Source organism: Eucyclogobius newberryi, unplaced genomic scaffold (genome assembly GCF_026437365.1).
Source record: "Eucyclogobius newberryi isolate DKJ021-1_F unplaced genomic scaffold, fEucNew1.0.hap1 SCAF_4, whole genome shotgun sequence".
In the NCBI taxonomy this organism is placed as follows: Eukaryota; Metazoa; Chordata; class Actinopteri; order Gobiiformes; family Gobiidae; genus Eucyclogobius; species Eucyclogobius newberryi.
Window position 1 is genome coordinate 38,853,900 of NW_027316056.1, and position 12,263 is coordinate 38,866,162.

Here is a 12,263-nt window from a genome sequence, read left to right on the forward strand (position 1 = left end):
AGTCCTGGTCTAGTCCTGGTTTAGTCCTGGTTTAGTCCTGGTCGAGTCCTGGTTTAGTCCTGGTTTAGTCCTGGTTTAGTCCTGTGTAAGTCCTGGTCTAGTCCTGGTTTAGTCCTGGTTTAGTCCTGTGTTAGTCCTGGTCTAGTCCTGGTTTAGTCCTGTGTAAGTCCTGGTCTAGTCCTGGTTTAGTCCTGGTTTAGTCCTGTGTTAGTCCTGTGTAAGTCCTGGTCTAGTCCTGGTTTAGTCCTGGTTTAGTCCTGTGTTAGTCCTGGTCTAGTCCTGGTTTAGTCCTGTGTAAGTCCTGGTCTAGTCCTGGTCTAGTCCTGGTTTAGTCCTGGTTTAGTCCTGGTTTAGTCCTGGTTTAGTCCTGGTCGAGTCCTGGTTTAGTCCTGTGTTAGTCCTGGTCTAGTCCTGGTTTAGTCCTGTGCTGTGTTAGTCCTGGTCTAGTCCTGGTCTAGTCCTGTGTTAGTCCTGTGTTAGTCCTGGTCTAGTCCTGGTCTAGTCCTGGTTTAGTCCTGGTTTAGTCCTGGTTTAGTCCTGGTCTAGTCCTGGTTTAGTCCTGGTCTAGTCCTGGTTTAGTCCTGGTTTAGTCCTGGTCTAGTCCTGGTCTAGTCCTGGTCTAGTCCTGGGTTAGTCCTGTGTTAGTCCCGGTCTAGTCCTGGTCTAGTCCTGGTCTAGTCCTGGTTTAGTCCTGGTCTAGTCCTGGTCTAGTCCTGGTTTAGTCCTGGTCTAGTCCTGGTCTAGTCCTGGTTTAGTCCTGGTCTAGTCCTGGTTTAGTCCTGGTTTAGTCCTGGTCTAGTCCTGGTCTAGTCCTGGTCTAGTCCTGGTTTAGTCCTGGTCTAGTCCTGGTTTAGTCCTGGTTTAGTCCTGGTCTAGTCCTGGTTTAGTCCTGGTTTAGTCCTGGTCTAGTCCTGGTCTAGTCCTGGTTTAGTCCTGGTCTAGTCCTGGTCTAGTCCTGGTTTAGTCCTGGTCTAGTCCTGGTTTAGTCCTGGTTTAGTCCTGGTCTAGTCCTGGTCTAGTCCTGGTTTAGTCCTGGTCTAGTCCTGGTTTAGTCCTGGTCAAGTCCTGGTTTAGTCTTGGTCAAGTCCTGGTTTAGTCCTGGTCTAGTCCTGGTCTAGTCCTGGTCTAGTCCTGGTTTAGTCCTGGTCAAGTCCTGGTTTAGTCCTGGTTTAGTCCTGGTCTAGTCCTGGTCTAGTCCTGGTTTAGTCCTGGTCTAGTCCTGGTCTAGTCCTGGTTTAGTCCTGGTCTAGTCCTGGTTTAGTCCTGGTTTAGTCCTGGTCTAGTCCTGGTCTAGTCCTGGTCTAGTCCTGGTTTAGTCCTGGTCTAGTCCTGGTTTAGTCCTGGTCTAGTCCTGGTCTAGTCCTGGTTTAGTCCTGGTCTAGTCCTGGTTTAGTCCTGGTTTAGTCCTGGTCTAGTCCTGGTCTAGTCCTGGTTTAGTCCTGGTCTAGTCCTGGTCTAGTCCTGGTTTAGTCCTGGTTTAGTCCTGGTCTAGTCCTGGTCTAGTCCTGGTTTAGTCCTGGTCTAGTCCTGGTTTAGTCCTGGTCTAGTCCTGGTTTAGTCCTGGTCTAGTCCTGGTTTAGTCCTGGTCAAGTCCTGGTTTAGTCCTGGTCAAGTCCTGGTTTAGTCTTGGTCAAGTCCTGGTTTAGTCTTGGTCAAGTCTAGTGGTGAAAGAAGTACTCGACTCTGATACTTAAGTAAAAGTATAGATACAAGAACATAAAATACAAGTAAAAGTACATTTGAGGAGCTGTTTACAAATGACCTGGATGTAAACAACACAAGAGGTTTGTTTACAATAACATTATACAGATTAAATCCACTCATTTCATTTGTTGAGGTCAACCACATGAGGTCAACCACATGAGGTCAGCCACATGAGGTCAATCACATGAGGTCAATCACATGAGGTCAACCACATGAGGTCAGCCACATGAGGTCAGCCACATGAGGTCAACCACATGAGGTCAACCACATGAGGTCAACCACATGAGGTCAATCACATGAGGTCAAACACATGAGGTCAATCACATGAGGTCAATCACATGAGGTCAACCACATGAGGTCAACCACATGAGGTCAAACACATGAGGTCAATCACATGAGGTCAACCACATGAGGTCAACCACATGAGGTCAATCACATGAGGTCAAACACATGAGGTCAATCACATGAGGTCAACCACATGAGGTCAACCACATGAGGTCAATCACATGAGGTCAATCACATGAGGTCAATCACATGAGGTCAACCACATGAGGTCAATCACATGAGGTCAAACACATGAGGTCAAACACATGAGGTCAACCACATGAGGTCAATCACATGAGGTCAACCACATGAGGTCAGCCACATGAGGTCAATCACATGAGGTCAACCACATGAGGTCAATCACATGAGGTCAAACACATGAGGTCAATCACATGAGGTCAACCACATGAGGTCAGCCACATGAGGTCAATCACATGAGGTCAACCACATGAGGTCAACCACATTAGGTCAACCACATGAGGTCAGCCACATGAGGTCAGCCACATGAGGTCAATCACATGAGGTCAAACACATGAGGTCAATCACATGAGGTCAACCACATGAGGTCAGCCACATGAGGTCAATCACATGAGGTCAACCACATGAGGTCAACCACATGAGGTCAACCACATGAGGTCAGCCACATGAGGTCAGCCACATGAGGTCAGCCACATGAGGTCAATCACATGAGGTCAACCACATGAGGTCAATCACATGAGGTCAACCACATGAGGTCAGCCACATGAGGTCAGCCACATGAGGTCAGCCACATGAGGTCAGCCACATGAGGTCAACCACATGAGGTCAGTCACATGAGGTCAGCCAGATGAGGTCAACCACATGAGGTCAACCACATGAGGTCAACCACATGAGGTCAATCACATGAGGTCAACCACATGAGGTCAGTCACATGAGGTCAACTACATGAGGTCAACCGCATGAGGTCAGCCACATGAGGTCAACCACATGAGGTCAACCACATGAGGTCAACCACATGAAGTCAGCCACATGAGGTCAACCACATGAGGTCAACCACATGAGGTCAACCACATGAGGTCAACCACATGAGGTCAGTCACATGAGGTCAACCACATTAGGTCAACCACATGAGGTCAACCACATGAGGTCAACCACATGAGGTCAATCACATGAGGTCAACCACATGAGGTCAACCACATGAGGTCAGCCACATGAGGTCAACCACAGGAGGTCAACCACATGAGGTCAGCCACATGAGGTCAGCCACATGAGGTCAACCACATGAGGTCAACCACATGAGGTCAACCACATGAGGTCAATCACATGAGGTCAACCACATGAAGTCAGCCACATGAGGTCAACCACATGAGGTCAGCCACATGAGGTCAACCACAGGAGGTCAACCACATGAGGTCAGCCACATGAGGTCAGCCACATGAGGTCAACCACATGAGGTCAACCACATGAGGTCAGCCACATGAGGTCAACCACAGGAGGTCAACCACATGAGGTCAGCCACATGAGGTCAGCCACATGAGGTCAGCCACATGAGGTCAACCACATGAGGTCAGCCACATGAGGTAAGCCACATGAGGTCAACCACATGAGGTCAACCACATGAGGTCAACCACATGAGGTCAGCCACATGAGGTCAGCCACATGAGGTCAGCCACATGAGGTCAACCACATGAGGTCAACCACATGAGGTCAGCCACATGAGGTCAACCACATGAGGTCAACCACATGAGGTCAACCACATGAGGTCGCTCCTCAGCCAAAATAAATACGTTTAAGTCAAGCAGCTCATTAAACACTAAATCAACCTGTGATGGAGCCGCCCCCGTCAGACCCCGTGGCCCCGCCCCCGTCAGACCCCGTGGCCCCACCCCCACACGACCATCTCAGTGGTCATGTGATGAATCATCTACATCCATAAATGTAACACACGTTTTGTCCCCTATCCAGTTCATCTCCAGTTCATTCCTCAGGCCCCGCTCAGGCCCCGCTCAGGCCCCGCTCAGGCCCCGCTCAGGCCCCGCTCAGGTCCTGGCAGGACAATCCTCCATAAAACCAACTGTCAAGGACAAGATTGAAACAACTGAAATGAATGAGAATAGATTTGAAAATGGAAACATTGGCTGGTCTTATGGACATATTGGACATTTACAGTTTGTCTGACTTTTGTATTTTGTGTTGTATATTTAACTCAAAGACGTGGGCCTGACCTGTTCCGTGAGCAGTCGGAGCTGGCGGCTGCGTGGGTCTCTCTTGCACAGATTCTGGGCGGGTGCCACCACCGTGCACACGCACCTGCCGTCAGGGTCCGAGGCCGTGCTGTACACCTGCCAGCTCTCCTCCGAGCCCGGGTACAGGCCCTGCAACGCACACAAGCTGGTTACAATCCACAGAGACGGGACACATCACAGAACCACTCAGGGAATGGAAGAAGGGGTGCAGAGGGTGCTGAGGGTGCAGAGGGTGCAGAGGGTATAGAGGGTGTTGAGGGTGCAGAGGGTGCTGAGGGTATAGAGGGTGCAGAGGGTATAGAGGGTGTTGAGGGTGCAGAGGGTGCTGAGGGTGCAGAGGGTGCAGAGGGTATAGAGGGTGTTGAGGGTGCAGAGGGTGCTGAGGGTATAGAGGGTGCAGAGGGTATAGAGGGTGTTGAGGGTGCAGAGGGTGCTGAGGGTGCAGAGGGTGCAGAGGGTATAGAGGGTGCAGAGGGTATAGAGGGTGTTGAGGGTGCAGAGGGTGCTGAGGGTGCAGAGGGTGCAGAGGGTATAGAGGGTGTTGAGGGTGCAGAGGGTGCTGAGGGTATAGAGGGTGCAGAGGGTGCTGAGGGTGCTGAGGGTGCAGAGGGTGCTGAGGGTGCTGCAGCATCCCCTGTAGGTGGGTCAGGGAACTACAATTGGGCCTATTGGTTACTGGATCTGCTTTGAGCAAAACCAGATCTATTCTAACCCATTAAGATCGAGAAAAACACAACAGCACCTGAAGGATCAAAACATTTACACGATTCAGAGACATTTAAAAGACTCTTTGTTTTTTAAAATCGTGACACCTGTAAGTGAAACCATTTCAGCCTCTTAAGGGTGTTCCAAGCTGCAGGAGCAGCATAGGAAAACGCTCAGTCAGGACTCACGCGGGGCACCGAGCAGTAGTACAGGGCACAATGCTCGAGGGCACAAGTACCTGCACATTTACGTATTACTTTATTCACTCTAAAAATCCAATGTGTGAAGCTCCTCCACCTAAAGGAGTCCAGTCCGACCCTCAGAGCTCCGTGATACAGGGGCCACAATCCAACAGAGGCATAAACACTAAACGATAAGTACACTATTTATTTTTTAATACAATAAGTCCAATCCCGATTCTACACAGAGGGTTGTTAGAGGGCGGAGCTACACAGAGGGTTGTTAGAAGGCGGAGCTACACAGAGGGTTGTTAGAGGGCGGAGCTACACAGAGGGTTGTTAGAGGGCGGAGCTACACAGAGGGTTGTTAGAGGGCGGAGCTACACAGACGGTTGTTAGAGGGCGGAGCTACACAGAGAGTTGTTAGAGGGCGGAGCTACATAGAGAGTTCTTAGAGGGCGGAGCTACACAGAGGGTTGTTAGAGGGCGGAGCTACACAGAGGGTTGTTAGAGGGCGGAGCTACACAGACGGTTGTTAGAGGGCGGAGCTACACAGAGAGTTGTTAGAGGGCGGAGCTACATAGAGAGTTCTTAGAGGGCGGAGCTACACAGAGGGTTGTTAGAGGGCGGAGCTACACAGAGGGTTGTTAGAGGGCGGAGCTACACAGAGAGTTGTTAGAGGGCGGAGCTACATAGAGAGTTGTTAGAGGGTGGAGCTACACAGAGGGTTGTCAGAAGGCGGAGCTACACAGAGGGTTGTTAGAAGGCGGAGCTACACAGAGGGTTGTTAGAGGGCGGAGCTACACAGAGGATAATTAGAGGGTGGTTAGAGGGCGGAGCTACACAGAGGATAGTTAGAGGGCGGAGCTACACACAGGTTAGTTAGAGGGCGTGGACACTTTAAGCTAATTTGGTCAAAAATCCTAGAACTAGTTTGTCAAAATGGAAGAATGAAATGGGACGGTTTCTTCCCTCGACAGAAGCATCAGGTCGTGTAAGTGCCAGCGCTAATGCCACCCGCAGCGCTAATGCCACCCGCAGCGCTAATGCCACCCGCAGCGCTAATGCCACCCGCAGCGCTAATGCCACCCGCAGCGCTGACGCCACCCGCAGCGTTAACGCCACCCGCAGCGCTAATGCCACCCGCAGCGCTAATGCCACCCGCAGCGCTCACGCCACCCGCAGCGTTAACGCCACCCGCAGCGCTAACGCCACCCGCAGCGCTAACGCCACCCGCTGCGCTAACGCCACCCACTGCGCTAACGCCACCCGCAGCGCTAACGCCACCCGCAGCGTTAACGCCACCCGCAGCGCTAACGCCACCCGCAGCGCTAATGCCACCCGCAGCGCTCACGCCACCCGCAGCGTTAACGCCACCCGCAGCGCTAATGCCACCCGCAGCGCTAACGCCACCCGCTGCGCTAATGCCACCCGCTGCGCTAACGCCACCCGCAGCGCTAACGCCACCCGCAGCGCTAACGCCACCCGCTGCCACTCTTTAGTCTGTCTGAGTTTACTGGTGCCAGCTGGAGCGCTCAGACCTTTACATATTTATGACTCTGGGCCCCACACGAACCAAACCACAAATGCAGCGTCACTATCGATTCCGTGCTCTGTGTGCGGAAGAATACAAGTTTGTTATGTATTCCGACATCAGAGTACTGTGTCCTGAATACTTTAATACTTCAATTTGCATTATAGTCCAGTGTATAACCGGTCAGGATTAAAACTGCTGTCGGTCATTAACACAGTTTCAGCCTCTTTTATTGCCCTTTCAGGATTATTTAGTTAATTGATATAATCCAGTTAATTACAGAAGCAAATTGAAGTCGTTATAATTCAGTTTATAATCACAAACGATTGAGATTTTTGTCATTTATGCCCAAACGTCTCGGACCGATTCAGAGGCCGATCTTGTTTGTGTCCGGTGAAGTACACGCCCTCTGCTCTGGTCGCTACGGGATTGTCGTCGGTCGACAGGACTCGCTTCCGACACTCGACTCTTGCGTTCGTCCTGAGATGTAAACGGCGGCGTTGGCACGGATCTAAACCGACTTCTCGTTTGTCTGAGGAGCGAGCGCTGAAAGAGGGATTTACCGTCTGCCGAGCGCGAGGACGACCGACGACGCCAGAAAGACGCCGAAGCACGCTAGCTCAGAGTGCGGCTAACGGACCGGAGGACGTACGCGCAATAATTTCTTAAGGGAGACATAGTAGAAAAAGCTTCAACTGAAGCTTTTTCTACTATGGAACACGCCTGGACGAATGAGGGATTACACCGACTTAAGGGAGACATGTTATATGTTACGTTATAACATAAGTAGATATTAATTTAACATTTTGTTCTTTGTAAATTGCGATATTGATCTAAAACCGCTTAGTTATAGAAAGATCCATTGACTTCCTGTTCAAAACTGCACCACTGATAAGCCCCGCCTCTTCATGGTGATAAGCCCGCCTTTTCTTGGTGATAAGCCCCGCCTCTCCTTGTTGACATTTCACTGTCACGAGCAGCAGTTTCGATTTTTGAAATGTGGCTATGTCAACCGGACAAATTGAATGAATAAACCCCAGTAAAGTTCTAAAGATCTAAAATGAGACGGCTGTGTGCTGTCTGCATCGTTATACCCTTTGCCAAGCAGGAAATGCGCTGTTAGCATGCTGTGTGTTAGCATGCTGTGTGTTAGCAAGCTGTGTGTTAGCATTACCGTGACAGTAAACTCGTGCGTATAAACTCATGCTGAGTTTATATTATTAGCATTAGTTATGTGACTGCAAAGAGTTTAAATAAACTGGTTCTGTTTTCACCTTTTTCATCTGATTTTTATAGAAAAGTGTCATTTGTGGTAAAGTATATACATTTTAAAAATGTGTGGCCTCAACATTTCTATAAGTATTTGTCCAGTAAAATAAAAATGTATGGATTTAGCTGAAATACCAAGTGTCTGTCATATTCTATCGAATAAACGGCAGGATTCAGCAGCCACACTGTACGCGCCGCTCCAGCCCGAGCAGGCTCCATTTCCACGGCAACGCTGACACTTCAGGGATCCTAGCATCCTAGTTCATATATATTTATACAGACTGGCATTTTCTCCGTCCTGCTCCAGCGCTCGCGGCGCCACAGCAAAGTGTGTCGTGGACGTGAGAAGTGCGATGATTGAACCTTCTACTCCAGAGCGTTTGGTTGCCATGGTGATGTGCTACATGTCGGTGAATAATGAAGGACCTAGAGTGCCCAGGCGGGTGAGCGATGCCTCTTCTACGCCGTGTCCAGTGAGCATAAAGACTACATTGGACAAACATTGTGAGCGTCCAGTTCATCTCCCGCTGCGTCCATCTTAATCCAAGTGTTCTCAGTTAAAGGGGAACCAGGTGCAATGAAACACCCTCAATGTCACTAAACACCATCCAAAATGCTTCTGTCGGTATCAACTTTACTGTTCGATAAAGGAGAGGTCGACAGTATTTTTTCAAAGTGGCTGTACATTCCCACGTGAGCTGCTAAGGTTGAATAATTACTGTCTTTCGTGGACGGATTTCCTGCAAGATCAAGTTTTAATTTGTTTACTGTGATATTTCGAGCCTCAAAACGTGTTCGTATGTCGGTCGTACCTAAGATTGTGGGCATCTAAAGCCACGTTTTGACCGGTCCTGGCTTCATAGACCGGTCCACTTTAGAGCGCTCAGGATCTGCTGGACAAGCCAACGTCACCCAAACATAACTAATGTTGTCTTGTGAACAAAACACAGGAATTGTAGCTAAATTACACGTTTTAATCCTGAGGCCGATCTCAGCCATTCACTAAAAGACGTTTAGCAATTCCAAGATTTGTTTGCTGCGAGACGTGGCTAAAGCTAGCATGTGTGAGGGGCGTGGCTAAAGCCTCTTCGCCGCGTTTGAACCTCTCTTTATGTCATGCTAATGCTAATGTCAGACGCATTATGACCTGGAAATATCAGATTTTGCCTCTTGACAAAGCGAGTCCCGTGCGGCCATAAACAGGAAACAGCTGTTGCTAATGCGTGCTAGCTTTGTTTTGCTCAATATGTGTTATAAGTTAGCAGCGTATAAGTTAGCATCAGTGGAAATAAGGCTGTGCACCTTAGATCACCTAAATAGCTCGGTACAGTTCCTTTAATACAATGGAGACACTTTTGGACCGCACCAACCTCCAAAGTGTCCCAGTGGAAACGTGGCTCTGGACCCTGGGGCCCGGTTCAACACGACCCTCTGTCTGTTTGTCATCTTCCCCGCTCAGAGAAATGAACGTGCAAAGCTGCTCCACCGACGACAGTAATGAACTGCAGCGTAGCATCACTGCGCGGTCCAGACGCACTGGAACAAGCCTACGAGTGACATCTGTTTAAGTGTCGCTAACGCTAACCGCGCTGTTTAAGTGTCGCTAACGCTAACCACGCTACCACAGAGGCTAATATTGGGTCTGTCTGTTTACCTCTGCTATTTTCTACTTCACTAAACACACTTCGCGCAGCTCGTGAGCCCAGAGGCAGCGACACCCGAGGGCTCGCCCAGGTTCACCCCGGCTCTAGACCCGGCCCTGTCCAATTAGAGTCTCAAATATAAAATGTCTCAAAGTGGCATTGTTTAATATGTAAACTCCTGAAATGAACTGGCTTTAGTTTGTGGAGTTTGCGTGTTCTCCCCAACCTCACACCAGATTCACTCGCTGTTCGGTTTGAGGGCCTGACCAATCACAGCGCAGCATTGTAGTGTGGGCAGAAGAACCTAAACAGACATAGAGACGCCGACAGATGAATTTAGGCCTATTTTTTGCAAATTTATAGATTAAACATAATAATAATAATATGAACATAGAAGCACTTTGTGTATTTCACTGGATTTAACCACAGTTTGATTTATCTTGTTCCAGTTGTTGCGACGCTTTGACCAATAAGATTCAAATATTCGTCATGACGTTACGCCCTCTGAGCCGCGTGGGGGGGGTTAGGGCTTCGGTTTCCACAATCTCCCAAAAACATGCTCGTAGGCGTAGTAGGAGTATTGTGCAAATATAATATGTTAAAGGTGAAGCCACGTTTCCACTGGTTCACTTTAGAGAAGATTGGTCCAAACTGGATCTGTCCATTTAAGTGTCTTGTGTGGACTTTTGAGCGAGATGATTGGATAAGAGAGAAACGCGTGCTCTAAAGGGAACCATCCGTGGGCCGGGTCCATGTGACCTTTCTGGTGGAGGGTTCGCCACTTCCTTGTTTCCATGGAGACAAGCACATGACGCCAGTTACAAGTCAGATCAATGGAGAGGCGTGCAAACTCACAGCAAGATTGCACTTTTTTTCAAGATTTTTTAAACACTAAATCAGCAATTGAATAATAATAATCTCCATGGAGACAAAAAGGTTAATGACCTAAATGTACACAGTGCACTTTTGAGTCAAGGAAAATGTGAATGAATTTCAAAAGTAAATCAAATCTTTAAGTAATAATTAAAACAAATCTATAAATCATAATATCTCACGTTAGACAAACCTCTCAAAACTTCTGTAGCCACAGCTGCCCTGGACAGGCCCCTCCCATCGCTCACACACACATTCCACACACGGGTGAGCTTCCGGTAACAGGTCAAGACGCTGAGCCATTGTGGCACACGTCTCACTGAAGGAACATGTAACGTACAAACCTGAACTTTATGTTTCTCCGGGTTATTACTTTTCTGAGCCTTTGTTCTTTTTGTTCTTTTGTTCTTTTGCTCTTTCCTCAAAAACAAACCATTAACACTCTCGTTTCATGTTGTGGCTTTACATAACTTTACATAACGTGAGTCTTTTCTACATGTGATGGTGTCGTTGATGCTGCTGGAGGCGTGTCCTGAACGATTCATGGAAAAGAGCGTTTAAAGTGTATTTCTGAACATTCTCATGCAGATGGATCAGTTTATATCACACCTTTTACAGCCAGAGCAACAATATTTCCATGGAAACAAGCAGGAGGAATCATTCATAGTAAAGACACAGCTTTTCAGTGCAATACAAATATCAATCAATTCTATTTTTGGCTAAAAAGTTATGAATTGTTTCTTCTTTTTTTTTGAGAATGAAGGATTTCAGTGTATTTTAAAATGTGCATGAAACTGAATGCTTATGAATGCTATTTGTAAAGGTCAATTTACGTCGTATTGTAATGTTTTGCTTTTATTTTGGTAACTTCCTGTGTGACGAAAGTGGCCGTAAAACGGAAGTCTACTTGACCCTGAGGGTCAAAGTAAAGTGAACAAGGATAAACGGTGAAAACGTGGACAAAACACGGTGAAACTCAAGGATCTCGCTACAGTCGCCGGGGGAACGAGGTCTGTAGTTAAAACGATTGTGTTCATGAACGATTTGAAATGTTTAAGTGACAAATATGTTGTAAAATATTGTACTAATGTAATGAGCTAGAAATACGGTGAATTTACGGACAAAATATAATTGTTTTTATGTTGCTCTTACGTTGGTTGAATGGCACGGAAAATGAACCATTAAAATACATTTAACCATCAGTTCTGACCTTCTGAATTCGACTGGACGCTACACTATCGATGCCAACGTTTTTACGAGTTTTATACGATGTGTGAAAATCAGGTTCTGCAGCTTTAAGTTCAACGACCACACTTCCAAAGACCAGAATAAAGTGTTCTATTTCATCACTTTGCGGCTCTTTTGACCGAGACTTGAACTCACGCTGACAAATCTCTCGGTGGTGCCCTCGGGCATGGTGCCGTTGAGCCCCACGAGGGAGGGCAGCGTCTGGGACATCCAGTTGGTCACCATGGCCATAGTGCTGAGGACCACCCCGATCTTCAGCATGGGCACGCTCATCCTCGCCCGCTTCTGCCGACCCCGATCCCCAAGCAAACGTGTCAGGCTGTGCGGGCCGCTCGAGGCAACATGTCCAAAAGTATAATCCAGTCGAGATGCGGAGAGAAAAAAATACTGTCTTTCAACTTGTGTACGCCCCTGCACGAGTTCTAAAGCGAAGAGGCGGGTCGCTCTGTAAAACCACGGAGGTCGTCCAAACTGTAATCGATCCTTTCAATGTTCAAGACGGTAAAAGGCCTCGCAAACTACTTTATTCCTCGTGAGAATTTACAATCCGTCATAGAGT

At 48.2% G+C, this 12,263-nt stretch overlaps 1 protein-coding gene across 1 annotated transcript in view; it reads right to left on the reverse strand.

Annotated features, from left to right (window-relative positions):
• Positions 1-11,993, reverse strand: part of LOC140378081 (noelin-2-like) — a 51,573-nt gene extending 39,580 nt beyond the window's left edge. The window contains exons 1-2 of the mRNA XM_072463718.1: positions 11,840-11,993; positions 4,233-4,382 (exon numbers count right to left, since the gene is read on the reverse strand). Of these exons, the coding sequence (XP_072319819.1) occupies positions 4,233-4,382; positions 11,840-11,977 (288 nt within the window). The 5' untranslated portion in view covers positions 11,978-11,993. The remainder of the gene's footprint in view (positions 1-4,232; positions 4,383-11,839) is intronic.
• Between the last annotated feature and the right edge of the window lie 270 nt (positions 11,994-12,263).